The sequence below is a fragment of the Erinaceus europaeus genome, chromosome 2 (genome assembly GCF_950295315.1).
Source record: "Erinaceus europaeus chromosome 2, mEriEur2.1, whole genome shotgun sequence".
NCBI lineage: Eukaryota > Metazoa > Chordata > Mammalia > Eulipotyphla > Erinaceidae > Erinaceus > Erinaceus europaeus.
The window spans coordinates 106,733,530-106,760,517 of NC_080163.1; the positions used below are offsets into that span (position 1 = coordinate 106,733,530).

General features: G+C 41.2%; 1 protein-coding gene and 2 long non-coding RNA genes across 3 annotated transcripts in view; 1 reads left to right on the forward strand and 2 right to left on the reverse strand.

Annotated features, from left to right (window-relative positions):
- Positions 1–26,348, forward strand: part of WWC2 (WW and C2 domain containing 2) — a 76,254-nt gene extending 49,906 nt beyond the window's left edge. Inside the window, exons 11-22 of the mRNA XM_007534065.3 lie at positions 3,744–3,873; positions 4,682–4,762; positions 4,851–4,937; positions 8,835–9,027; positions 9,998–10,162; positions 14,728–14,858; positions 17,612–17,810; positions 18,196–18,360; positions 19,705–19,797; positions 20,496–20,738; positions 22,216–22,343; positions 23,418–26,348. Of these exons, the coding sequence (XP_007534127.2) occupies positions 3,744–3,873; positions 4,682–4,762; positions 4,851–4,937; positions 8,835–9,027; positions 9,998–10,162; positions 14,728–14,858; positions 17,612–17,810; positions 18,196–18,360; positions 19,705–19,797; positions 20,496–20,738; positions 22,216–22,343; positions 23,418–23,484 (1,682 nt within the window). The 3' untranslated portion in view covers positions 23,485–26,348. The remainder of the gene's footprint in view (positions 1–3,743; positions 3,874–4,681; positions 4,763–4,850; positions 4,938–8,834; positions 9,028–9,997; positions 10,163–14,727; positions 14,859–17,611; positions 17,811–18,195; positions 18,361–19,704; positions 19,798–20,495; positions 20,739–22,215; positions 22,344–23,417) is intronic.
- Positions 1–26,988, reverse strand: part of LOC132536618 (uncharacterized) — a 411,585-nt gene that overhangs the window by 222,835 nt on the left and 161,762 nt on the right. The gene's annotated exons all lie outside the window — the stretch shown is intronic.
- Positions 1–26,988, reverse strand: part of LOC132536960 (uncharacterized) — a 114,310-nt gene that overhangs the window by 57,750 nt on the left and 29,572 nt on the right. The window lies entirely within an intron of this gene.

The following is a 26,988-nucleotide window of genomic DNA, read 5'->3' on the forward strand; positions in this document are numbered from 1 at the left end:
ATGGTGCTTAGTACTAGTAAAATTACTGAAAAAAAAAAATATATATATATATATATATATATATATATATATATATATATATATATATATCAACATTGATATTTTCTTGCTACTTCGAGAAGCATATTTATGGTCCTAGGATTTTGAAGTATTTATAGGCCACTTCAGATGTCTAAAGAGGCAGAGGAATCCAATTCATTTGCAGGCTCCTTACCAGCTCCTGCCTGGAGCAGAGGCAAGCACAGGGTGCAGGGGTCATCTGTGTGGTTTGCCTGCCACTGCCTGGCTAGTGTCAAAACTACAAGTAATGGAGTATTGAAAGAATCAAGCACAAAGAAACAAGTGCAGAAGCTGTGGTAATTTAATGACTCTGACAAGGCAGCACCTCACTGTGGGCACCTAGAGCCAGCCACGCCTGCACCCATGTTTGCTTTCCCCGTTAACTGACTGTGTCCTGGCAGGCACAATACCTGGTCTCCCATGTCTGTTGCTCCTCATCTGTCTAATGATGGGGGTTGATACAGTGTCTGCCTGAGAATCTGAGGGGATCTTATATAGTCATAGGTCTAAGGCATCTCACTGTGCCTGGCACTCAGCCCCAAGTTAATGATAATTATTACCAGATGATAGCAATGATGGTGATGATGATAATCCAAACTCCGCTAAGCACAGTTTCCACCACAGACCATGAAAATAATGGGTTGTTGAAAAGTCGTGATGCATTTTTCCATAGAAAAATTTGTCATGACGTTTCCAACAACTCAGTATAGAAAAAAGAGAAAGGAAAGTGAAGTGACTCTTTTTCTTCTGGGGCCTCAGCCTCAGGCATTTCCAGTTTTTCCAGACAGATTGTAGTGCTAGAATTTCCTCTAGTGTTATATGTAGCACCTCCTTGTGTTGTCTGGATTTGAATCTGGGCCACATGCATGGCAAAGCACTCACATTACCTGGTGAACTATCTCTCTGAATCTTGGGATGACTTTTTGGGCTATTCTCCTGTGCTTTGGACTTGGAGGGTTTTATATGTCTTGAATTCAAAACTGCTTTTGATCTTCATGTATTTGGAATAACTTCAGCGATCACTTGTCAACATCAAGTCAGTTTGGAGGAGCTGACAAATGAGACTGAAGCTGGAGAAGGAGGAACACCAGTAAGAAACTGGCCCAGAGCCATCCTAACCTGCAGGAACTGAGCACAGGGTCTCCCTCCTACAACTCCTTTTCCTGGCTGTGCCTTGCTTCTGACTCGCTTCCAAGTCCACTGCTTTTTTTTTGTCTGAGCAGTCTGTGTCTGGGATCTCTTGACACTTCCACAAAATAGCATTTGACTTTTAAAATGGATATGATATTGCACCCCAGGAGGTGGCACAGTAGATAAAGTGTTGGATTCAAGCATAGGTTCCATCTCCAGCATTACACGTATCAGAGTGATGCTCTGGTTTTCTCTCAGTGTGTCATTAATAAATAATATTCTTTAGAATCATAAAATGCATGATATTAGCAAACTTTTATTAAAAAGTCACCCCAACAGAAGTAGATACAAGAGCTTTGCTTGCAAGTAATACTATATTTCCTGTGTAAAAACAGCTGGTTATATATGAGAATGCTATTGCATATCGTCAATAAGGATGAGTTCTTTTCAGATAGATGACAGATACTTGGTCTCCAGGGGCTATCTGATCATCATGGGAAGGGGGCAGATGGCTCCTGGTGGAACCCTTCTCCCCAAGAAGCTAAAGTCTTACGCAGTGCAAGTCAAGTTCCTTTATATCTGTACTATCCCCCAGCACCACTCCCTGCCAAATGACAGAAACCAAGTTGGAAGAACTCTGAAGTCCTTCCACACTCAGACTCTGTCATTGTCAAAGTCTATTTCAGGCAGCTGTGGTTATTCCTGGGGGTAATCAATAAATCATGTCATCACCTTCACCCCCTCGCCAAGGGGGGTGGGTGGAGAGAAGGCACTTCATCATCAAGGAAAAAGCCTTCCCACTGCCAGAAATAAAAGGGGAAATGCAGCAATCAATCCTGTAATCTGAAGCCTTAAGACTTAAACATCTTAACAAGATGTAAAGTCACGACTCAGAAGGGGGGTGAAATGCAAACCAATACTGATCGCAGGCTGGCTGGCTGGCTGGAGGATGAAAGAACTCCACTGGTTTGCAGCTTATTACATAGGAACATGGCTTTAAATGAATGCTTCTTGCTCACCGCAGGACACTGCTGTATGAATATGAGTTAGAGATAAAAGTTAAGTGGTAGTTGGTGCAAAAGATTCCGAAGCACAGAAAAAAAAAAAAAATTAATGGTACTAGCTGGTGAGGAATTTTATAAGTGAAAGACTCCTCCCCCCCCTTCTTTCTTTAACTGCTGTTCGGAGATGCGACCTGAGACAGGTAGGGAGAAAGGAAGCACTAAGGAGGCAGAAACCTGTGGGTTGCTCATAGCTCTCTCATACAGAAAAACTCCATTTCCATTTCTTGGAGGAGCAGAAAGTTTCTCAGCCCCTCATACTCAGGAATGTGGTGACACAGAGAATATCTACAGGAGAGAGGCGTGCAACGGATGAGCATGTGCGTGATGCATCCCTTCCCTGAAAATATTCCAGGACGTGTTCTTTCTTAAATAATGGCCAAAATAACTAGTGTTCTGGCAGCTGCTTCTCCTTTTACTTTGTTTTCCCCCACTCAGTGCCAACTAATGAATTCAGGACCTCTGCATGTCTGACATCTCTGAGCAGTCTCCCTGAACCCTTTTATTTATCTATTTTCCTCACTCTTTCATTTGGAGCTAGAAAAGTAGGGAGACAAGAGTAGAGAAAGGGGGCCCGGGTGGTGGCGCACCTGATTGAGTGCACATGTTACAAAGAGCAAGGGCCCAGATTCCAACCTGCAGGGGCAAGGTTTTGTGAGTGGTGGAACAGGGCTTCAAGCATCACTGTTTCTTGGAGGGCTAGGCCATAGCACACTGAGTTAAGCGCACATAGTTCAAAGCACAGGGACTGGCACAATGATCCTCATTCAAGCCTGAGCTCCCACCTGCAGGGGGGGTTGCTTCACAAGCAGTGAAGCAGATCTGCAGGTGTCTATCTTTCTCTCCCTTTCTCTGTCTTCCCCTCCCCTCTCAATTTCTCTCTGTTCTAATAACAGCAGCAACACCATCACCAACAATGGAGGAAAATATAGTCACCAAGAGCAGTGGATTCATAGTGCAGGGACCGAGTCCCAGCAATAACCCTGGAGGCAAAAAAAAGAATAAAGAAAAGAGAAACCTCCGTCTGTGGAGTTCCCTTGGTGTCTCTTCCATGTTGGTCCTTCCTCTATAATGTCAGGGCTCAAGCTCGGAGCCTCACTGTGATAAGATGCACATTCTACCATGTGGGCAAAGTCACAGTGCCTTGAACTATCCACATCTGTAGATTAGAAACTTTCTGCACCCCTTGATGACCCTGAGCCCATATTCCCAGAGGGATGAAGAATGGGAAGGCTGTCGGGAGGGGATGAGATATGGAGTCTGGTGGTGGGAATTGTGTGGAATTGTACCCCTCTTATCCTGTGGTTTTTGTCAGTGTTTCCTTTTTATAAATAAAAATTTTTAAAAAGAAAAAGGAAAACTAGCTGTTGTTTTTTACTGCTTGAGTGGGAAATTTCCTATTGGCTTGCTTATAACCAAACTGTGCATTCAATACTTTGCTTTTCTTAATGAGGGATCTTAATTCATAGCATCACTTTGTATTCATCTTAGATGTGGAAAAATCATTACCTAAGAGAAGAGGAATCCACTTGCTGGGGGAGAAGACTGCATGTGTGTCAGCTGCCGTATCTGATGAGTCCGTGGCTGGAGACAGTGGGGTCTATGAGGCTTTCGTGAAACAGTAAGAATTCAGCGGGAGCACTTTCTTAGTTACACCACTTTGTGGGATGATATGCTGGGAATATACTGATCTCATTAGCCCCCTTTATGTAGTGGTAAAGGCTGCAGGCATGAAAGAAACAATTAGCCTGGAACTTTCAACTGAACATCTTATCATCTAGGCAAGTCATACACAGCACTGCTTACTCAGAGATAACTGATAGATCTGAAGAAGGGCCCACTGCCTGATCCCTGATGCCACCAGAAGCCAGCTTACTGACACACCAGCTTTTGTAAAAGGGAAAGGGCTTATTGCCACTGGAACATACAATGAAGACTGGAGGGATATTGAGCACATTCTCTGTGCTCCCTGAGGCCATCCAGGGTGCTCCCATGTGGTGCAGGACCTCAGACATGATAAGATGTATGCTTTATTTGGTGAGCTATTGCCTAGCCATAGTTACAATTTGATTGCGGGGTGGGGGTGTTTCATTGAACCAAATGAATAAACATTCTAGTACCTATTTTTGTTATATATTGTTTCACTTAAAGTTACAGTCTCCAAGAACCTATCACTTCAAGAGTTATTTCTAAAAGCCTAGGTTGTGTCCATGGGCCTAGAATACCCTAAAGGTTTAAAATCAGAGACAGACTCCTCTTGATAAGGTATAAAAAGACCTAGAAGTTTCAGTGACATTGCACTGGGCTCACTTCTACTTGGGGTGGTATGAGAGTAAGGTTAGTTTGGATTTCCATTCTGAATCATTGTGGTAAGCAGTAATCAGGATCCCCACTGAGAAATCGTTCTACTGACTATTTCCTGCCCCTAGGCCCAGCGAGGTTGAAGATATTCCATATGGTGAAGAGGACACTGCTGTCCTAGAGACTGCCCAGGTGCAGATCGGACTCAGGTAAAAGACTGTAAAGCCAGTCTAGAAATTTTTTTTTTTTGAAGGAATGAGTGCCCTGTGCTTTTCTCATCATTTTCTCTTTTGACAGATATGATGCAAAAAGGTCAAGTTTCATGGTGATTATGGCACAGCTCCGAAATCTTCATGCTTTCTTGATACCTCATACTTCAAAAGTGTAAGTAAAATCAGCAAAGAACAAATCAAGGAACTTTTTGCATTGTAATCAGGCAGTTCATCTAAAGGAAGATGTAACAAAGGCCTAGTAGAACGGATAGTGTTTCAATCAGTAGTTGGTAAAGATGAGGGGGAAAAAAAGAGAGAGAGATGATAAGAAAAGCATGTTGGAGTTCTGATCTTTTTTTTCAACATGCCTGCTAAGAAGAGGAAACGAGGCTTTATCTTCGTTTTCAAATAGGAATTCTGTATCATGCTGTAACGTGGCCTCGTTTTAAAAAATATATTAAACTTTTGCATGGTTGTCAGGGCCAGATGGTAGCGCACCTCATTGAGTACGCATGTCAGAATGTACAAGGACCCAGGTTCAAACCCCCACTCCCCACCTGCAGGGGAAAGTTTTCGAATGGTGAAGCAGAACTGCAGGTGTCTCTCTCCCTCTCTGTCACCCCCTTCCCTCTCGATTTCTGGCTGTCTCTATCCAGTAAATAAATAAAGATAATAAAATAAAAAATTTTCAGGGCTGTCTGATTGTGACAAATGGTTTGCAAGAACGTTTCTTTATCTTTTACACATAGACAGTGTGATTAAATTCTATTTGTTAGCATGACATCCCCAAACATATCATGCATCCTAATTATGAGAGCACTATAGTTTTTTTGTTTTTCCCCGTCAGGATTTTCATATCTACATGTAGACTCCTTTTGGTTTTGGTTTTGTTAGAAAAAAGAGACACCATAGCACTGGTGCACTGCCGGTAGTTTCCCCTTTGCGTGATACTCCCATGTGGTGGCATGGGGCTTTCTCCCAGGCCCTCACTCAGGATAAAGTGTGCGCTCTAACAGGTGACATATCTCCCTAGCCCTGAGTATCATAGTTTTTTTGTTTTGTTTTTAATATTTATTCATTTTCCCTTTTTGTTGCCCTTGTTGTTTTTTGTTGTTGTTGTTGTAATTATTGTTGTTACTGATATCATTGTTGTTAGATAGGACAGAGAGAAATGGAGAGAGGAGGAGAAGACAGAGGGGGAGAGAAAGAGAGACACCTGCAGACCTGCTTCACCACTTGTGAAGCGACTCCCCACAGGTGGAGCCGGGGGCTCGAACCGGGATCCTTACACCGGTCCTTGCGCTTTGTGCCACATGCACTTAACCCGCTGCACTACCACCGACTCCCGAGTATTATGTTTTTATCATCAAACCTTTACTTCCTTATGGCCCTAATAATTTCTTCCTTTTTTTTCCCCCTTCCTCTACCCCTGGGGCCTTGCCTGTGTATTATTTCACCTCTCTTAAGTTGCTTTTTTATTGAGATACAGAGACTGAGAGAGGAAACAGAGACACCACAGCACTGGACCTTCCTTCCATTCCACAGCATTTCCCACATGTGTGTTAAGGCATGTACCTTACCTGGTGAGCTATTTCTTCAGTGCATGCCACCCCCACCCACCACCATAATTAAAAGTTATTTAACTTCATCAAATAATAATTCTAATAAGGTGGTAGCATAATACAACACAGTTTATAGCTTAGAGGTTTTGTTTGTTTGTTTGTTTACTGCTAGATATATCCACAGCTCTGTACTGGTTCATCTTCTGGACCAGTAACCTGACTGACTGTCTTCTCTAGAAAACCAAGGATTCATAAATTTCCCCTCTGAAGCACAAAGCCTTTATGAAAGATAGCTGCATGAGCAGAGATTTCCTGGGTCTTGTAGTCCCCTTGTCAGCCTCACAGGCAGTAAGCAGCAGTCTTGATTCCTTAAGAATAAAATCTAGGTTTTTACTTTGTTCAGTTGGTCCCCTGAGGCAGGTGAGGGGCCTCCAGCACTAGTTCAGGACCAAAAGTAATGCTCAGAGACAATCTGTGAATGCGGCTGTCTATTCCCTAGCTGTCTATATCCAGTAAGTAAATAAAGATAATAAAATTTTTTTAAAAAATGTTTTTCATGGATGTCTAATTGTGACAAATGTTGGGTGAGGTTTACTTGTCTAATTGGTCTGAGCCTTTCAGAGACCTGTTAAAATATGTTTGTTTGTTTGTTTGTTTTACCAGAGTACTGCTCAGCTCTGGCTTGAAGTGGTACTGAGGAATGAACCTGGGAGTTCAAACATGAAAGTCATTTTGTATAACCACTATGCTGTTTCTCCAGTTCATGATAATGTTCTTAAACCCATTCACAATAATAATAATAATAATAATAATAGACAACTAGTTTATAATGTCCTTAAAATTGTTCTTTTTGTTGTTGTCATCATCATTGCCAAGAAAGACTGACAGTTTTTTCCCCAGATAGAAAGGAAAAGAGGATGGTTATGCAAAAAGACCAAAGATTCCCGGAGTACCATGGAGGCTGAGCCTTGAACCTAGGTCACAAGGGCTGGGTGGTGGTGTACTGGGTTAAGTACACATAGTATGACGTGCAAAGAACCTAGGTCGCATTCATGGCAAAGCAGGCGTGGGAACCCAGATGAGCTATCTTTCTGGCTCCAAATAATTCTCTCTCTCTTTTTTTCATGTGAATAGTAAAACTTTTATTGTTAATTATGATTAATACTTTATTGATTATGATCATTTAACAATTGGACTGTTATGATTAGCTGGTGGTTTACTGATTTTGACAGTTATAATTTGGTTATAATCACATCAGTGTTTCAGTGAATGACTACTACTGACTCTAGTTTGGGGACCCCTGCAACAAAATGAGACAAGCCCTCCCTGCTTCCATTCTTTCTCATGTATCTTTGGGTCTTCATCATGTAAAATCTCCCCTTTAGGTGCCTGCTGGTGGCGTACCTGGTCAAGCACATACATTACAATGTGCAAGGACCCAGGTTCAAGCCCCTGATTCCCACCTGTGGGGGGAAGCCTTGTGAGTGGTGAAGCAGGCTGCAGGTCTCCCCCACCACCACCACCACCACCCCCCCATGTTCTCTAAATTTCTCCATCTCTATCAAATAAAAAAAAGAAGGAAGAAAAAGGACTTAGACAAGCCTGGAAATGGAATGGGTGGTATTTAATGGGCATTCCCTTTCTAGACTTCTAAGAAAACATCTCATGCTGTTTCTAAGAATTTTGAGTCTTCATATGATGTGTACTAAGAAAATTCACTTTCAAGTGTAATTACAAGCTAGTATATTTCTAGAATTTTTCCTCTGAATTTTATAAAGCAATTTGTTGTCCTTTCTGAGACTTCTGAGATGTTAAACAATATTTTTAACAGTTTGACTTCATCAAATTTCCTGAGAAATATACTACTTGGCATTTCTTATTTCCTAGTAGGAGAATAGATTCCATTCCTGGGAAATTATTGTCAAATTTTCCTGTTTATTTTTTCAAAACTTTTATTGATATAGCGTTGGTTTAGTGTGTCATAAGATTTTAGGAAGATGTTTTCTGTCTCTCGTGTGTGCGCGCACACACACACACACACACACACACACACACATCTATTTAAAACCCAGGTTGAATGTTCTTTGGGGAGCATAATCAGCATTGTCTGTTTAATGGGTTCCTGCATTCTCGGGTTCAGAAGTAACTATTTATTGAATTGGGTATACATAGAGGCAAGTGGATATTAAATTTTCCTACCCCATTCACCTGCACCATAAGCTTTCTTCCTCTTTGAGTTCCTTTCATTTGTCTTTGCTATAACCCCATGCAGCACAGACTTGGTCCCTTGTGTTTTGGGGGATCCAGTTGGTACGTGTGGGTTGGAACAGAGCCTCTCTCCTGCTAAGCTCAGAGGGACCCATCATGCCATTTAAGTTTTAGATGGGTCATAAGCTCCATGTCCCTCTGTACCTCTTTCTCTCTTTTGCAGGCAATTTCCAGTGACTGCTATGATCCTAATAGCATTGAAACACCTCTGAAATCCATTGTTCTCTTGTCCTTTGCAGGTATTTTAGGGTTGCTCTGCTTCCCTCCTCAACTGATGTCAGCTGTCTGTTTCGAACAAAAGTCCATCCAGCCACAGAGTCCATTGTATTCAATGATATGTTCAGAGTGGCTATCTCCCAAGCAGCCTTGCAGCAAAAGACACTGAGAGTCGATCTCTGTTCTGTTAGTAAACACCGAAGAGAAGAATGTTTGGTAGGATTTTCATAGTTACGTCAACTAGTACTTTTCTGCTAATAACACTTAATGACCATTATTCTGAGAATGACATCCTAGTTATTGTTGAACCCATGTTACAACTTTTCTCTGCAGTCCATTGAGAAACATAAAGCCATACATGTTTCACAAAATGAACAAAAAACTTAAAAGATTGTTAAACTTCTTATGACTGTTTCCTTTTTGGTATAAAAAGCAGTGTTTGATAAAGAACCCAAAGCAGACTTGCTAGACTATTGCAAAGGTTTAGGATTAGAGATTAGAGACCCCAGTAGCAAATTAACCTTTAAAACACAGTACAGCTTAATGAAGGTTCTGGTTGATTTCTGTGGTTTGGTGCAAAATAACAGTGTTAAAATTCTTCAGTGAATTATGAGGGTTTTGTGAGTAATAGTTACTCTGTTGCATATTATAGAAAGTATGATGAACTGGAAAGGCAGCATAATGGTTATACAAAAAAAAACTTTAATGCCTGAGGCTCTGAGGCCCCCAGGTTCAATCCCCAGCACCACCATAAGCCAGAGATGAGCAGTGTTCTGATCTCTCTGTATCTTTCCCTCTGTATCTCTTTCTCATTAGTATAAATTTAATAAAATATTTTTATGATGATTTTTGTTTACACACTTATGTTTTTGTTTTTAAACTTTTCACTTAAAAAACAATTTCCCACTCCTAAAAAGTTGCATGCATAGTCATTTGTTATTAGCAAGTTAGTATCTCTCAAAATAATCCCCAGGTTGACTTTGAGATTGGGAGTTATTTTTTATGTAGTCATTTACAGATACTTACAGATTTCTCTAAGTCTCACTGCTTTAAATCATGAGCATTGAATACTTTTACTAAAACCAATTTGATCAGCAACCTTACTTGTATCAGAAGGAACAAATATAAATGTAAGCATTTTTTCTTTATCTTTTTTTCCTCTTTTGTTTCTTTCCATCTCTTATAGGCTGGAACTCAGATTAGTCTGGCAGATTTACCATTTTCCAGTGAGATTTTCACACTATGGTATAACTTGCTTCCTTCTAAACAAATGCCTTACAAGAAGAATGAAGAAGAAAATGAGGACTCTGTTTTTCAACCAAACCAGCCATTAATAGATGCCATAGACTTGGTGAGTCAAAATTAGAGGAAAAACCTATTGTAATTGAATAAATAATGAGATATAGAATACCGATGTTTCATGATTCACTTTCATTCTCCTTCCTTTTCTCCTAGTTTTCTGACAGAAACAAAGTTGTTGTCCAGCATTGTTCCTGATGTAGCTTATAAAGGCACCATTGACTTTCAGCATCCATTTTTCCTCCCCACAAAATAAGTGAATGTGGAGACTTTGTGGTTATAAGTGATGATGAAAACTTCTTGATTTAAATATATAGTCTTAGGGTGGAGAGGGATAGCCTAATGGTTACACAAGTGACTTTCATGCCCCCCCCCCCCCAGGTTCAGTTCCTGGTACCACCATAAATCAAAGCTAAGCAATGTTCTGGTGGGAGGGAAAAGAAAGCAAGAATAAATAGTATTTTCTGCTGTCCGATTATTCATTTGGAACTTGTAATGTTTTTTAGATGTTAAATTACTAAGACTGAACAGAGTGGGCTTTCCATTTGTAACACCAATGTCCATCAACACTTTTTTTGTTTATTTTTTATTATTCATCAATACTTTTGATTAGAAATGTTGTTATAGGGTCTAGGCAGGGGTGCGCCCTGTTATGCACACGTTACATTTGTGAGTGGGGAAGCAACTGTGATCGCCTCTCTTTCTCTCTATCTTCCCATCCCCTCTTAATTTCTCTCTCTCAAAAAAATAAACATTTAAAAGTTTATAAATGGAACACATTGTTATATGTCTATTTTATATGTAGGTATTCATATTTATAGGTACATTAATTTTTTTAATAATCTGTTTGTCTTTATCTATGATTAGTAGTGATTACAAGTCTATAGTTCCACACCGCACCCACAACCACCCTCCTACCTCCCAGAGAACCACCATAGTTCTCACAAGTCTCCGAAACAGCTTCCTTGCTTGTGTTTTATGTCTGTTGTTTTTGTTTTCTGAAATTCATATGTATCAGTTCTTGAGATTCCAGATATAAAGTGAAATCATCTGGTACTTGTCTTTCATCTCTCTGCTTACTTCACTGTGCAGAATCACCTCCATAGTTCTATCCATTTTGCCCCAAGGGGCACAATATTATCTGTTTTGATTGTAGAGTAGTAGCATTCCATGGAATATATATCTCATAACTTCTTTAAGCAGTCATCTGTTGATGGGCATTTAGGCTGCTATGTATGCTCTTTGGCTATTATGAACAACACAGTTATGAACATGAGGGTGCACGTCCTTTCAGATTAGTGGGGAGCCAGGGGCTCGAACCCAGATCCTTAGCCCACTGTGCTACCTCCCGACTCCCAATTTTTTTAAATATTTATTTATTTATTTATTCTCTTTTGTTGCCTTTGTTGTTTTATTGTTGCAGTTATTGATGTCGTTGTTGTTAGATAGGACAGAGAGAAATGGAGAGAGGAGGGGAAGACAAAGGGGGGGGAGAGAAAGATAGACACCTGCAGACCTGCTTCACCACTTGTGAAGCGACTCCCCTGCAGGTGGGGAGCTGGGGGCTCGAACCGGGATCCTTACGCGGGTCCTTGAGCTTTGTGCCACCTGCGCTTAACCCGCTGCGCTACAGCCTGACTCCCGATATAGTTGAGTTTAAAGCTATTATCTGTTTGTTTCCTTTTCATACTTTGTTTCTTCCATTTGAATAAATCAAGTATTTTTAATTTGCATTTTCCTTCATTAGGTCGGTAATAATAAAATATTTTTGTATTTTCTGTACCCTGGGGATTCAAACATGCATCTTTGACTTATTAGAAACTAACATTTTTGCTTTTCCCCATAGATGGTGCGAGAATTTTAAAAGACTTTTAATCCATGCGTTCCCTGTACTCCCTCTGTATGACATATACATATATATCTGACTAAAATATATCACACAGATATATTTTGTAGTCCACAGCATGTTATTTTATTTCATTGACAATCACTATTCATTTAGCTTACCCTTCATCTTTACTCACTCAGATGTGTTTTATTCCTTTCTGCATTATTTTGCTTCTATTTTGTCACTTCTGGTTGAATTCCTTTTCTTATTTCTTCTATTAAAGGTCTATTAGTGTCCTTATTTCAGCTTCATTTGTGGAGGACATTTTACGTTGACTGTATATTCAGATTCAAAAGTAGACACTTTTTTTAAATTTTTAAATTTTTATTTTTTACTTATTTACTGGATAGTAACAGAGAAATTGAGAGGGAAGAGGGAGATAGAGAGGGAGAGAGACAGAGAGACACCTGCAGCCCTGCTTCACCACTCATGAAGCTTTCCCCCTGCTGGTGGGTTGGGCACATTTTTTTTTTTAACACACTAAAGATAACATTTTGTGTCTTCTGTATTTCACTGACTCAGTTGTGATGTTGGCAGATTATTGGTCCTTAAAAGGTAACAATGTATCTTTTTACCTTTTATTCTAAGATGTCCTTTTATATATTATTTATTTATTCACCTACTAGAGACAAAGAGAAAGTGAGAGAGAAGGGGGAGATAGGCAGAGAAAAAGAGAAACACTTAGAGCACTGCTTCACCACTCACAAAGCCTCCTCCCTGCAGATGGGGACCTGGGCTTGCACCCAGATCTTTGTGCATTGTATGTAATGTGTGTTCAACCAGGTGTGCCAGCCCCCAATCCTGATTTCCTCTTTTCCTTTGGTTTCCAACAATTCTGCTCTGATTTGCAAATGTAGCTGTCTTTGTTCTTTGACTGGAGAAATTCGTTCTTCAGCATTTTGTCAGTTCCCTTGTACATATTAATTACAAAATGTAAAATTCCTTTTCTATAAAGTAGCAGCATAAGGCTCCACTGGTGGCTCTACCTTTCTTGTCTGTTGTTGTTTGTGTTGTTCAATCACTCAGCTGTTTTCCATGGAAGGCTGAACACAGTAGAAGCGCTGGGTATAGTATTTGTTTCCAACGTCTCCCCCCGCCCGGGAAAGAATTAATATTCTACTGGAAGAGAGATGACAATACAGGCAGATCACTGGGGGAACCTGGATTCTAAATTTTCTCTCCCTGGGACCATGAGACAACTGAAATGACTGCTTCCTGTTTTAGCCACCTGGCAGCTGGATTTTGTTTTGCTTCTTAGCTTCTTGCCCTGTCCATGTAGAGCTGAGGAATGGCAAATGCCTTGACAGAAATGGTGTGCAGAAGACTGACTTCCTCCAGTGAGCTTCTCCTTCCATTTTCTTTGGTCTTTCCCAAACTGATACCTTGGCAGTTTTAGTCTTTGCTTCCTCCCAACATGGCTACACTTCTGGGTATTATAGTCTGTATTGCCTATTCATCTCACTGCTAGAACTGACACATGTCCACCCAAGAGTGGTGGTAATGGGAGCAACCCTTCTTGTGGTTCCTTGACCCCTGGAAAGTTGACCATACTTCTTTTTTTTATTATTATTTTTATATTTATTTATTTATTTTCCCGTTTGTTGCCCTTGTTGTTTAACACTGTTGTGGTTATTGATGTCATTGTTGTTAGATAGGACAGAGAGAAATGGAGAGAGGAGGGGATGACAGAGAGGAGGAGAGAAAGATAGACACCTGCAGACCTGCTTCACGACTTGTGAAGCAATTCCCTTGCAGGTGGGGATCTGGGGGCTCAAACCAGGATCCTTACTTGGGTCCTTATGCTTTGTGCCACGAGCACTTAACCCACTGCACCACCGCCCAACTCCCAACCATAGTTCTTATTGCCCGGTTCCCCTGAACTGCTTTCTTTCTTGATTTATTTATTTAAATATGCTGGAGCTTGAACCCTGGGTTTCTGGCATGCCAACCATAAACTCTCCACTCAGTTCTGTCTCCTCAGCCCTCCATTGCTTTATAAAAGTAGAGCGTGTGTGTGTGTCTGTGTGTGCTCTCTTTTGTTCAATAGCAGAAGAATTGATTATACTGCCAGCTTTCTTTTCAGAAATGGAAGCCTAAGTCTCCATCTGATGAGTTTTTAAACTTTTTTTTTGCCTTCAGGGTTATTGTTGGGTCTTGGTGCCTGCACTATGAACCAACTGCTCTAGTGGCTTTTGGGGGGGGGGGGCGGGGGATAGGACAGAAAGAAATTGAGAGGGGAGGGGAAGATACCTGCAGACCTGCTTCACCGCTTATGAAGTGACCCCCCCCCCATAACAGGGGGAGGGGGCTTGGAATCCTTGCACTTCATATTATGTGCACTTAACCCAGTATAGCACTGCCCAGCCCCCTTTAAACCATTTCTTTTTTTTTTAAACTCATTTTATTTTTTTTTATTTATTCCCTTTTGTTGCCCTTGTTGTTTTATTGTTGTAGTTATTATTGTTGTCATAGTTGTTGGTTAGGACAGAGAGAAATGGAGAGGAGGGGAAGACAGAGAGGGGGAGAGAAAGACACCTGCAGACCTGCTTCACCACCTGTGAAGCGACTCGCCTGCAGGTGGGGAGCCGGGGGCTCGAACCAGTATCCTTACGCTGGTTCTGGCGCTTTGCGCCATGTGCGCTTAACCTACTGCGCCACCACCCGACCCCCCTTTAAACCATTTCTTAAGAGTCTGTGATACTAACTACCATGGACTTTACATTCTCCAGGATGCAGTGTCAGCCCTACTTGCAAGGACTTCTGCTGAGCTCCTGGCTGTGGAGCAAGAATTAGCACAAGAGGAGGAAGAGGAAGAAGAACTAGAGCAGGAAGAAGAGCACAGGGGTCCAGATGGAGACTGGTAAATCAACTACTTGTTTTTGCTATGGGTAATTCAATAAGAATGTGTCTAGATTCTTTTTTTTTTTTTTAATTTTTTTCATATATTTATTTATTTATTCCCTTTTGTTGCCCTTGTTGTTTTATTGTTGTAGTTATCATTGCTGTCATTGTTGTTGGATAGAACAGAGAGAAATGGAGAGAGGAGGGGAAGACAGAGAGGGAGAGAGAAAGATAGACACCTGCAGACCTGCTTCACCGCTTGTGAAGCGACTCCCCTGCTGCAGGTGGGGAGTCGGGGCTCGAACCGGGATCCTTATGCCGGTGCTTGTGCTTTGCGCCACCTGCGCTTAACCCGCTGCGCTACAGCCCGACTCCCAGTGTCTAGATTCTTATAAGGAATCAGGGAGATGTTTCAGAGAAACCTTTATAGGTTTGTATGTTATTATGGAAATGGTACAACTTCTGGGAACTGCCTGGAGGAAAGTCTGTCCTTGGGCATCAGAGAGTTGAAGGATCAGCTGGAAGGAAAAAAAAATTCAGCTGGTAGAGTGTAAGGCTTATATACCTGAAGCCCTTCATTCAGTTCTTGACACTGTACAGTGATGTGGTCTCTGGCTTTTTTTTTCCCCTCCCTCCTTCTTTCCCTCCCTCCTTCCCTCTCTCTCCCCCTTTTCCCCCTCCCTCTCTCAGTTCTGTCTTATAAATAAATGTTAATCAGTTTTTAAAAAATGTAGAAGGAACTAATAGCAAGACTATAGGCAAAATTAACACATGTCATATTTTTTGGTCTTCTGTGATGTTTTAACACTAGTTACTGATTTTTCAAACAGTTTACATTTAAACTGTTTATTTTGAAAGTGTGGCCTTTTGACTGTAAATTTAGAATTAGCGGTAAGACTGACCCTTTTTTTGAAATAATAAATACCATGAAAACTCTGCTTAATCCAAGCAGATGTTTGGAAAACAACTTCTAAGTTGGCATCTCTTATTTGTTACAACTTTCATTTTGTGTTTGTTCTTATTTCACACCTACATAAGAAACTCTTTCCTGGTTCATACTGTTCTGTGAGTGTGTCAACTCTTTATAGATTCATATGCACCTACATAATATACTTCTTCCATTAGAACACTGCTCAGTTCTGGCTTATATAGTAGCCAGGATGCAACCTGGGACCTAGAAGCCTCAGGATGAAAGTCTTTTGCATAACCACCATATTCTCTTGTCCAGTCTGACATTTAATCATTTGGGTTTGTGTTGTGTATATGTGGTTTATACTGTTATGTTTTAGCTACTTGTTAATACATACGCATAGGCATAGATAGCATGCAATCCTGTGTATGGCTGTATCTATAAAGCATTTTATAGATACATGCAAGTCCTGCATTCTGTTGCTGAGCCACCTCCCTGTCTGTCACTATATTTTTTATGAAAGATTCATTTATTATTTTGAGAGAGAGATATCAGACCCCTGCTCAGTTATAGCTTTGTTGTTGTTGTTGTTGTTGTTGCCATTGCCAGGGATTGAATTTGGATCCTCTGGGACCTCAGACATCCAAGTGTGATCGCTGTGCTGTCACCCCACCCCTCAGTATTTTTTTAAAATTTTATATTTATTTATTTTCCCTTTTTGTTGCCCTTGTTGTTTTTCATTGTTGTTGTAGTTATTATTGTTGTTGTTGTTGATGTCGTCGTTGTTAGATAGAACAGAGAAAAATGGAGAGAGGAGGGGAAGACAGGGGGAGAGAAAGATAGACACCTGCAGACCTGCTTCACCACCTGTGAAGCGACTCCCCTGCAGGTGGGGAGCTGGGGGCTTGAACCGGGATCCTTACACCGGTCCTTATGCTTTGTGCCATGTGTGCTTAACCTGCTGCACTACTGCCTGACTCCCCCCACCCCTCAGTATTTTTTAAATGGCAGAATTAAAACTAATACACAAAGACCTGGCAGTGACACACCTGGTAGAGCACACATATTACCATGTGCATGTGCCCAAGTCCTATGTCCCCACCTGCAGTGTGGGGGGTGCCGCAAACTGGGAAGCTTCACAAGCAGTGGAACAGTGCTGCAGGTGTCTCTCTTTCTCTCCCTTACTCTATTTTGGTCTGTCTCTGTTTAAGAGAGAGAGAAAGAGGAAAAGAGAAACATGGCTTTTGGGAGTGGTATTGTGCAGGCACCAACCCCCGATGATAACTATGGTGGCAAAAACAAATAAATTAATGTGTGGATTCCAGACCCTTTCTCTTTCTTCTTATTTCTTTTTTCCTTTTATTTGATAGGGCAGAGAGAAATTGGAGGGGAGCATAGGGAGGTAGAAAGAAAAAAAAGCACCAATAACCACAACAATGTTAAACAGCAAGGGCAACAAAAGTGAAAATAAATAAATAATTTAAAAAAAACAAAAACACTTTCACCACTTGTGAATCTTTCCCCTCCCCCGCAGGTGGGGCTCTGAGGCTTGAATCTGGGTCTTTGTCAGGGTAACATGTACACTCCATAGGCCCAGGCCCATCTATTTTAACATCCACAAACTTGACCAAATTTCTTCAACTTTCAGTCTGAACTTAATGGTGACTTTGCTACAGATTGCAAAAACCTATGATCATCATTTTCTTTTTCTTGAGCATTTGTGTAAAAAATTCCAGTCAAAGGGCTCATATCATTCCTTGTGAATCTGTTGGTCTTGCCCAAAGAACCAGATCCACATTCCCAACTTGTTCCTGGAGCCCACCGACCTGACCTCAGGTGTGTTGTGTGTTGTTTCACCTCAGGTTGACAATGCTAGAAGAAGCCTCTGATGAGCTGGGGTCTGCTGAAGAACCAAAAGTTAACTTATCAGAGAGCAGCCGCTGCACAGAGGACACAAGTTCATGCCTGAACATCCCTGAAATGAATGAAGGCTCCAGTAGGAGAGAAAGCAGCTGTGCCAAGGACCTTGGCAGCCAGCTGCCTGCTGGAGCACCCACCCTGGTGAATATTTTCATCCTTGTTCTCCTAATAACAGGGATCTTCCCATCTCAGCCTCTTGCACCAAAAGCTGATCACAAAAAAGGCATTTGTGGGAATAGGCTATAAGAAGCATTGTAAATGCTTCAGCATATTAAAATGGCCCCAAAATTATTACTCTCTACTTAGAGTGTGTGTGGTGTCAGCAAACTTAGCCCAGACCATAAGCAATACCACTCAATTATCTTACAGACCCACCTCCCTCACCCCCTCATATTTTAAGAGAAAAAGAGGAAAGTAGAGAGGGGAGTTCCAGGAGAAAGCGAGTTATTTCTTCCATTCTCAGAGAACAGAGCCTAAATGTTTCCACACCTATCAACTTCTGACAAATTGCCGGCTTCTGGTGCAGGTTGATAAAGAGACCAACACGGAGGAGGCAGGTAATGCCGGGCTGGCGGTTCGCCCCAAAGACCGCAATGGCCTGAGTGCTCGACAGCGCCCCCTTGTGCGGAGCAGCGTGATCGTGCGCTCGCAGACCTTCTCTCCCGGAGAGCGGAACCAGTACATCTGCAGGGTAAGCAGCCCCTGGGCGGCCCATGACAACAGTACTGTGTACCGGGACTTTTGAAGTTCTACCTACAGATTCTGCCTTAAGGGAGTCGGGCAAGGACCGGAGTAAGGATCCCCGTTCAAGCCCATGGCTCCCCACTTGTGAAGCAAGTGGTCAAACAGGTCTGCAGGTGTCTGTCTTTCTCTCCCCCTCTGTTTTCCCGTCCTCTCTCCATTTCTCTCTGTTCTATCCAACAACAAGGACATCAATAACAACAATAATAACTACAACAATAAAACAACAAGGGCAACAAAAAGGAATAAATAAATATTTTAAAAGGGGGTGATTATACCTTAAGTTCTGCCTTCAAATATTTATGCCTGGAAATGCTAAAAAGTATCATCTTTTTATGATTCTCTTAGTTTGGGTTTAGGATTCTTTTTTTTCCTTTTCTTTTGCTCAATCTGATATTTCATTGATTCTGAATGGTATTCTGTTTACTTGGCAAATCAGTAAAGTTCAGGGACCTAAGTGTATAAATATAAATACAAACTCGGGTTTGTATTTAATTGTATAAAGTGATAAGAATTTTGTCAAGTTTGTGTATTTCTACTATATATGATGATGCTTCCCACCATCCTCCCCCCCCCCCAAAAAAAAAAAAGTAAGGTGGGTGTTAGAACAAAAAACATCTCTTAGTAATGCCTGTAGACACTGAATTGGGTTCAGAGTTCTATGAAGAATATTACAGGATTTGCACTATTTTACCAAATTCCACCTCTTGGAAGTATTTTTGACTTAGAGTAATATAGATTTAATGTTATAAAATTGATTAGAAAGTACATTTAACATTCTGGATATATTCATTCTATTACCAAAAAAAGTTGTTTTATTGCCACCAGGGATATCACTGGTGCTCGCTGCCTGCATGATGAATCCACTACTCCTGGTGGCTTGTTTTTCTCCTCTCTACCCCTTTATTATTTGACAAGACAAAGAGAAATGGATAGATGAAAAAGAAAGAGAGATAACCTGCAGCACTGCTTCCACTCATGAAACTGCCCCCTGCAGGTGGGGACCACAACCTTGAACCCAGGTCCTTGCACACTTAACAGGGTGTGCCGTCCCATGGCTCCTTAACATTGGACTTTAATTTAATGTCACCAAAAGACAATCACTTAACAGGTTCTCTTTTTTTTCACTTAACAGTTTAAAAAATTAAGGAAAACATAGAGCAGAGAAAAATTTACTTAAAAAGAACTAAACTCTGTTATCATGACCTGCTTGACAAATGTTTCTGTTTTAAATTTCTGTTAGTAGTGACTGACTTTTTTTTCTCTTTCTTTTTTTTAAACATTTCATTGTCAGTTAAATCGAAGTGACAGTGACAGTTCCACCCTGGCTAAAAAATCGTTGTTTGTGAGAAACTCTACAGAACGACGTAGCTTGAGGGTGAAAAGGGTATGTATTTCTTCAGCAACGCCTCTGTTTCCTGGACTAAATCAGCATCTAATCACCAAATCACCAAGAGTCACTGCTCCGTGCTCTGAGGTTAAAGCCCTGTGATTGTCTCCCTTTAAAATCTACTCAACTGCCTGATGCTACAGAAGCCAAACCATCACACTGCAGAAACAGACAGTGTTCTGTCACTGCTGTTCCACCCAACAATGGAGATAGGAGTTCTTATTCAAATTGATTTCTCCCTCCTTCTAAAGAAAATGAGAGCCTTTCTTTATCTGGGGAAAAGTAAGATAAGACTAGGAAATAGGGGCTGATTTAGGGGCAGGCAGAGAAAGACTCAAGGCTTTCAGATCTCCTCATCTTCTGGCTCCCATCTCAAGTCCTCATATCTTCGCAATTCTTCATTATTTCAGGTGGGCCATGAGTTCCTGGTACTGTCTTTTTATTCTCCAAATGCAATTGTGGCATTGCACAGTACTGAGAGTTGAGTCCAACCCAACATCTAGACTTCAGACCACCTCCTATCCTGCTAGGGCAGGACTATTAGACTTTCCTAACCTATGAGGACCTGAGTTTCACCTCCAGACCCATCCCATTTCCCATGATGCCCCCACACAGGTGCCATCCACTTCCTAGAGGAAGAGCAGACTGCCAGGGGCTAAGGGTGCTCTGTGGGGTCTCGTTGTCTATCTCTGCAGACGGTGTGCCAGCCAGTCCTTCGAAGAGCCTCCCAGGAGTGCCCGGTGCGCACCTCACTGGACCTAGAACTGGACCTCCAGGCCTCTCTGACTCGGCAGAGTCGCCTCAATGATGAACTCCGAGCTCTTAGGGGCCTGAGGCAGAAGCTAGAGGAACTGAAAGCTCAGGGAGAGACTGACCTTCCCCCTGGGGTGCTGGAAGATGAGCGATTCCAAAAGCTCCTGAAACAAGCTGAGAAGCAGGTACCAATATGTCTTAAAGAAGCACAACATTAAAAATTCCTTTTCTCTTTCCATGAGATAGGAGAGAATGGGAGAGAACAGGGCAGCAGCATTCTGGTGTGTTTGGTATCAAGGATTGATCCTAGATGGTTGAGCCACATGCGTGCAGTCTGTAGCTCTACCACTGCACCATCTCCCAGGCTGCAGAGCTAATGTTTCTCAAAACCTGCCACACAGAGGTGCCCAGAACCCCTCAGTCATACTCAAGTTTGATTCCTTTAGCTTTGGTGAAAGCAGCCGTAAAAAACCTGGCCACAGTGGGACCATGTGGTAGCACACCCAGGAGAGCACACATAGACATTTATGCAAGGCCCTGGGTTCAAGCCCCTTAACTCCCTTGCCCCCTCCTTCAGGGGAGATGTTTCACAAGTGGTGAAGCAGTGTAGCAGATATCTCTTATCTTCCCTTGCCCTCTCATTTTCTCTCTGATTCTACCCCCAAAACAAAAAAACCAACAACCAAAAAAACTCCTTCCACAGAAGACTGGGAGATGGCTCACCAGGCAAATCACACACTTTGTCACGTATAACGACCCAGATTCATATCCCCAGAACCACATGGGAGCACCTGCACAAGGGAAGCTTCATGAATAGTGGAGCTATGCTGTGGGTATCTTTCTCTCTTTGTCTCTCTGTCTCTCACTCTTTATGAGGAGTAGAGGGAGAGGGGAGAGTCCACTGGAGCATTAGAATCATGCTTGTATGATTCCACAAGGTTATTCCAGCAATAACCCTAGCAGCAAAGAACACACTAAAGTTGCGATGTCTTATAGCCAAGTTCTCACTTTCAAAGAACAGACTATCTAAATGTTATACAAACTCTTCCAAACACTAGAAAAGAGAGAGAACACTCCACAACTCATTCTACCTCGTGTGTGTGTGTGTGTGTGTGTGTGTGTGTGTGTGTGTGTGTGTGTGTGTTCCTGGTGCTATTTCTGGGCAAAAATACTACCAAAAAAGAAAATCACAGGCCTGTCTACTTTAGAATATAGATGCAAATACAGATAATGTGCAGATTTAGTGAGATGGGCAGATAGAAGAAACATACATGAAAATCTCTTGCAATCCTATACACCAGCCAGAGGTGATTAGGATATTTAATTTTTAAGAGTACTTGTAAAATCAAAGAATACTGTGTCAGGGAATAAATTTAATAAAAATGTACAGTACTGTAGTGGGAACAGTTTTCCAGGAGAAATATAGCCCCCACCCCCCAACTTCCTGGAATGGGCAGGCATGGGATGGGAACTTTTTAGACTTTCTTCGTTACCTGTGTTCATGTGTGAATATCAACCCCTACTGGTGACAAAAGATAACAACCTCCTCACTGTCTGGCTACCTCTCTGGCTTCAGTCACACCTTGCAAGTCTTTTGGAGCACATCTGCAGGAGTTTCTTATGCCACTTTGTGGGGCAACTGTGTTTTTGTTCCCTTTCCAGGCTGAACAGTCAAAAGAAGAACAGAAGCAAGATTTGAATGCAGAGAAGCTGATGAGGCAAGTCTCCAAAGACGTGTGCCGCCTGCGGGAACAAAGCCGGAAGGTTCCTCGGCAGGTACAGTCTTTCAGGTAAGTTTGGGGCCCTGGACACTGTGGGGGGACCCATTTTTTTTTTCCCCTTTTGTTGCCCTTGTTGTTTTTATTGTTGTTGTAGTGGGGGGAGGCATTCTATCTGAGTTGCTTGGGGTCTCTGTGAAAGTGAATTTCAGAATCAGTGACCCCTTGCTCCCTACTGCATCACAAACTCCACAGCCAGCTGCCACAGCCAAACTCCACCTAGATCCCTCACCTCCACCCCAGTGCTAAGATGTGTCTAGCTCTCAGATGTAATGAGTGTTTTTCAGTAAGAAATTATACAGAATGGCATAAAAAAGCCTTCAGTTCAATCCCCATCACTGCTGTATGCCAGAACTGGTCTATCCCTCTTTCTTTCTCTCTCTTCCTGTCTTTCTTTCTTTCTTATATTCTCTAGCTCTCATAAAAAATAAATCAATAGATTTTTTTAAAGTAGTAATAATAATAAAGCTCAAATACAGGGCCAGGAGATAACCTGCACCACATGGCAGCACCATGGACAGCGCAGGGGTGGGGTGGAGCATGGGATGGATCCATTGTTTGTGTTCTCTCTCCCTGTCTTTGTTCTTACTCTTTTCATCTCTTTCTCTGTAATAAAATAAGAAGAAAATTGGCCTGGAGGCAACTGAGCAATCTCACACCTGGTTGAGCACACCTGGTTACGGAGCACAAGGGCCTGGGTTCAAATCCCCGGTTCCCACTTGCAGGGAAGAAGCTTCACTAGCAGGGAGACAGGGCTGTGGGTGTCTGTCTATGTCTCTCTTTCTCCTCCTCTCTTATCTCTACATTCTCTCTCAACTCCTCTCTTCCTCTATTTAAAATAACTGAATAAAATATTACAGAAGTAAGAAAGTTGGCCCGGTGAAGGCTGTTCAGTATCCGTATTATATATGTATGGGGCGCCACATTAAAAAAAAAAAAAAAAAAAAGATAATCCTGGTTGTCACTGAGCTCAGCCATCTCCCAGTCAACTTCCAGAGATTCCACTGAAATTCTTGGGAACTGGTTTTCAAGGTAACAGGTTATTTCCAACATAATACTAAAGCCTGTTTCTCAACTTCAACTTAGGGAGAAAATTGCCTACTTCACCAGAGCCAAGATAAGCATCCCGTCCCTGCCGGCAGATGACGTGTGATGATGTCATTTCAGCAAGTCCTTCGCACCTGTTCATGTCTCAGAGAGGACAAAGGACTGGACTTTTTGTTGGGGTGGGGGGAGGTGGGGCCAGGGGTTTGTAATATACAGCTCTCAACTCTTAAAGAGCTTTGATTTCACATCAGATTTTCCACATGTTCATTTGTAAAGTACTTTGAATGTAATTCTCATATGTTTTTAAAAAAGAAAAAGAAATCAGATAACCAAAATGGGATGTCCTGGTACACAGTTCTTAGACAGTCTGTGTGTTCCCAGGGGGTGGGGGGGGGGGGGGGCTGCGCTGTGTACACATGAAATAAGAGGCAGGATGCAGTGGATAACTGCTGGGACCAATTGCTGAGAAACCACTTGGTCCAGCAGTAAGGTGACTGGCTATTTCCTTTGTTTTCTGGCAAGTTGACTGTGAAGATGGCAAGGACACCTTGGGGTGTTGTACTCAAAAACAACTCTTTATGCTTGAACTTAACCTAGAGGGTAAGCGCCAGTGCAGAGATCCAAGTCCACCCAAGACAGGTACTGTGTTCATTTCCATCACCTAGCTTGGAACACTTTGTCTCCTTAAAATAATGTCCCTTTTGTTCTTTTCTTTGGGTCTAAAGAAAAACAAACAAACAAATAAAATACCCAAGGCAAGAATCTCAAGAGTTCAGAGGAGCAGTCCTCCTGGAGGTGGCGCTAAAGACCTTGTGATTTATGACATTGGGGACTGGGGGTTGGCAAAAGCAGTGACCCTGAAAGACTCTAAAATGAACTCATCACTGAGCAGCTGCTTCTAAAGCAGTCAGCCAGAATTTTTTGGAGTGCTCAAATGTGAGTTCCTGGCTTGTACCAATACTCTTTTATTTTCTCTCTCTCTCTTTTTTTTTTATTTGTTAATACTATTTGCTTCTAGAACTGAGGGTAGTTTCATATAGGAGACTGTGTGGTCCCAGGTCCCAAAAGCAGACAATAATGGTAATGTGGAGAAAAATATAACCAGAAATCATGGGTGAAACCAGGAATAAAGGAAAAGGTCTCTTGACTGAATCAAAGTTGTCCAAAATACAGAAAAGCAAAACACAAAATCACGGCCTTAAATAGATTTCTTACGTTTGCTAGAAATTCCTCAGCAGATCTCGTTATTAAGGGACCCTATCTCTAACTTGTGGCAAAGAGTCGGGAAGTAATGAGAAGAGCTTGTCTGAGGAGGCTGTTCATTCGAAGTATTGGCTAAGTTAAAAAGGAAAATTGTAGATGAACGGGTTTAGAGACATAAATGGATGAAAGTGACCTCTGGTATAGAATTATAGCTTACCTCATCCGGGCTCTTAAAAGAAACCAACTTTAGTGTAGCTATACCAGCACAAAGGCAATTAAAAAAGGAAATAGTATTCATGCAATTGAAATCAAACTTATCCCTGCTTAAGTTGGTGATAACTGGGAGAGACAGTTCTGCTTAGCCATCTTATAGAGCAAATGAAATCTTCTTTTGTTTTGTTTTGTCCAATGCAAAAATCATCTTAAAGGAATGGGCCCTGTAAAAAGAAAAGGTTCTGTTCCTAAGTTAGACTTCTCATTAGCATGGCATTTTATTTTCCTGAAAGTAATTATACATATTTTGGGAAGTTCATTTTTATCAGAGTCAAAATTCAAATTAAGCAATTTCTAAGCCTAGAACTTTAATTACATTTTCCCCACCATGCCCCACCACTTATATACAAAAGTCTTTGAAGTTATAACTGGACGTGACACTACTTTGAACAAAACCAGCCTAGTGATTTGGCTGCCTGGTTGATTCTATAAATTGACTAAGGAAAACTAGAAAAGGAGTCCCACTCATCCTTGTCAAGGTCAAATGTGAAAGACAGAAGTTTATTTAATGTAGAGTTAAATGAAGGTCAGCTGTTTTTCAGCTTCTTATTTTGACCATGAAAATGTTTATAGAGTTATGTGTAGTTGTGCCGTACGATTTTATTTTCTTCATTTATTTATTTACGGTCTTATTTATGTTCTGTTTAATATATAGTTCGGTTCTGGCCATTTTTAATGTTTGACATAGAAGAGGCTATATTGGAATATTTACAGCTTTATGAATCTTCACCAGATTAGCTGTTAACTTTTGTAATACAAAAAATTTTAAATAAGCATAAAAGAATAAAACCTGTCTCAGGCTGGTAGTTAACAGTTGTGACCAAGATGCTTTGGATTTTCTTATACAAAATTTGCTCATTTCTAACATAAAAGACAAATGTATTTTACTATCACCCTTTTCCACACTTTAAAAATCAGCAATAGTGTTATGTATTTATAGGCAGCTTTTAACAATCTTATCATATTTGTACTAACCCCCAGTGAGTCACAGTAACAAAACATTTTCATAACTTGATCACAAAACCATATGAACAACTATGAATTTTAGTATTATAAATACTATTTTTAAAAGGTAGAACTTATTCTGCACAGGGTAAAAATGTAATATTTAGTTCTCAAGTTTGAATTATCAGTATGTTATTACAATTTTGTATATCAGAATCTTAAGTGTTACAGGTACAAAAAGAATATTGCTAGCCAAATGAACAAACTTTAGCTGAATCGCTCTGTAGCATGCAAATCAAATAAATCTGAGATTTTTTTTCTTTTGCTATTACTTTATATTGTATTAAATATCAAAAGCTCAGGACTGAACTAAATATTTAATCAGGTTAAATTCTGAATATGTTTCTGTTTTAATTTGTCTTGTCTGTAAAAGTATTGCAAATACATCACCCAGATTAACTTCGGTTCTGCACTTTTCATGTGTTTGTGGATGGGAACAAAAAATTCAGTGGGTCTTCTTTTTTAAACAAAGACACATATTGCTTACTACTTCTATGTCAGTGTCATTTATTGTGTGGGACATTTCCCTGATTGGTGCAAATATAGAAGTTAATTTGAACCATGGGCTGTGCAAATATCAAAATATTTTATGGAGAATCCCCCAAGCCAGCAGTGTATCATGAATAGTTCTTGGTTGGAGAATAGATAATGCTGATATTGGAGAAAGAAAAGAAAAAGAGTATTTTTATTTTGCTGGTGGAAATGGAAGGACTTCAGGTGGCTCCATTGCCCACACTGCCCCCTCAGTGTCCCAGTGGCTTCTACAGAGAGCCAGAGACCACCAGATTGGGTGAGAACATCGGTCTTCTAGTGCATGACATGGGACACAGAAGCCAAAAGCCCATCTGTGTGTCCAGTCTCTCATGAATCTTCCCAAACACAAGTTCAGCCTCATCTGTTCCTGGCAGAGCTTTTCCATAGAGGCACTGAGGTCTCTGGCTCAAAAGCAATGATGATTCCTTTATCTCTCACCTCTCACACTAAAAAGAGGCAGCACTTAGTTTTAGTATAGTCAGATGTCCTATGTCGTAAGGAAATATATACAAGACTTCTTTTCCTTGTAGTGTGATAGGCGATCTCAAACCTTTGAAAGAAGTAAATGGTGATCAGTGACATTTTCTGTTGCCAA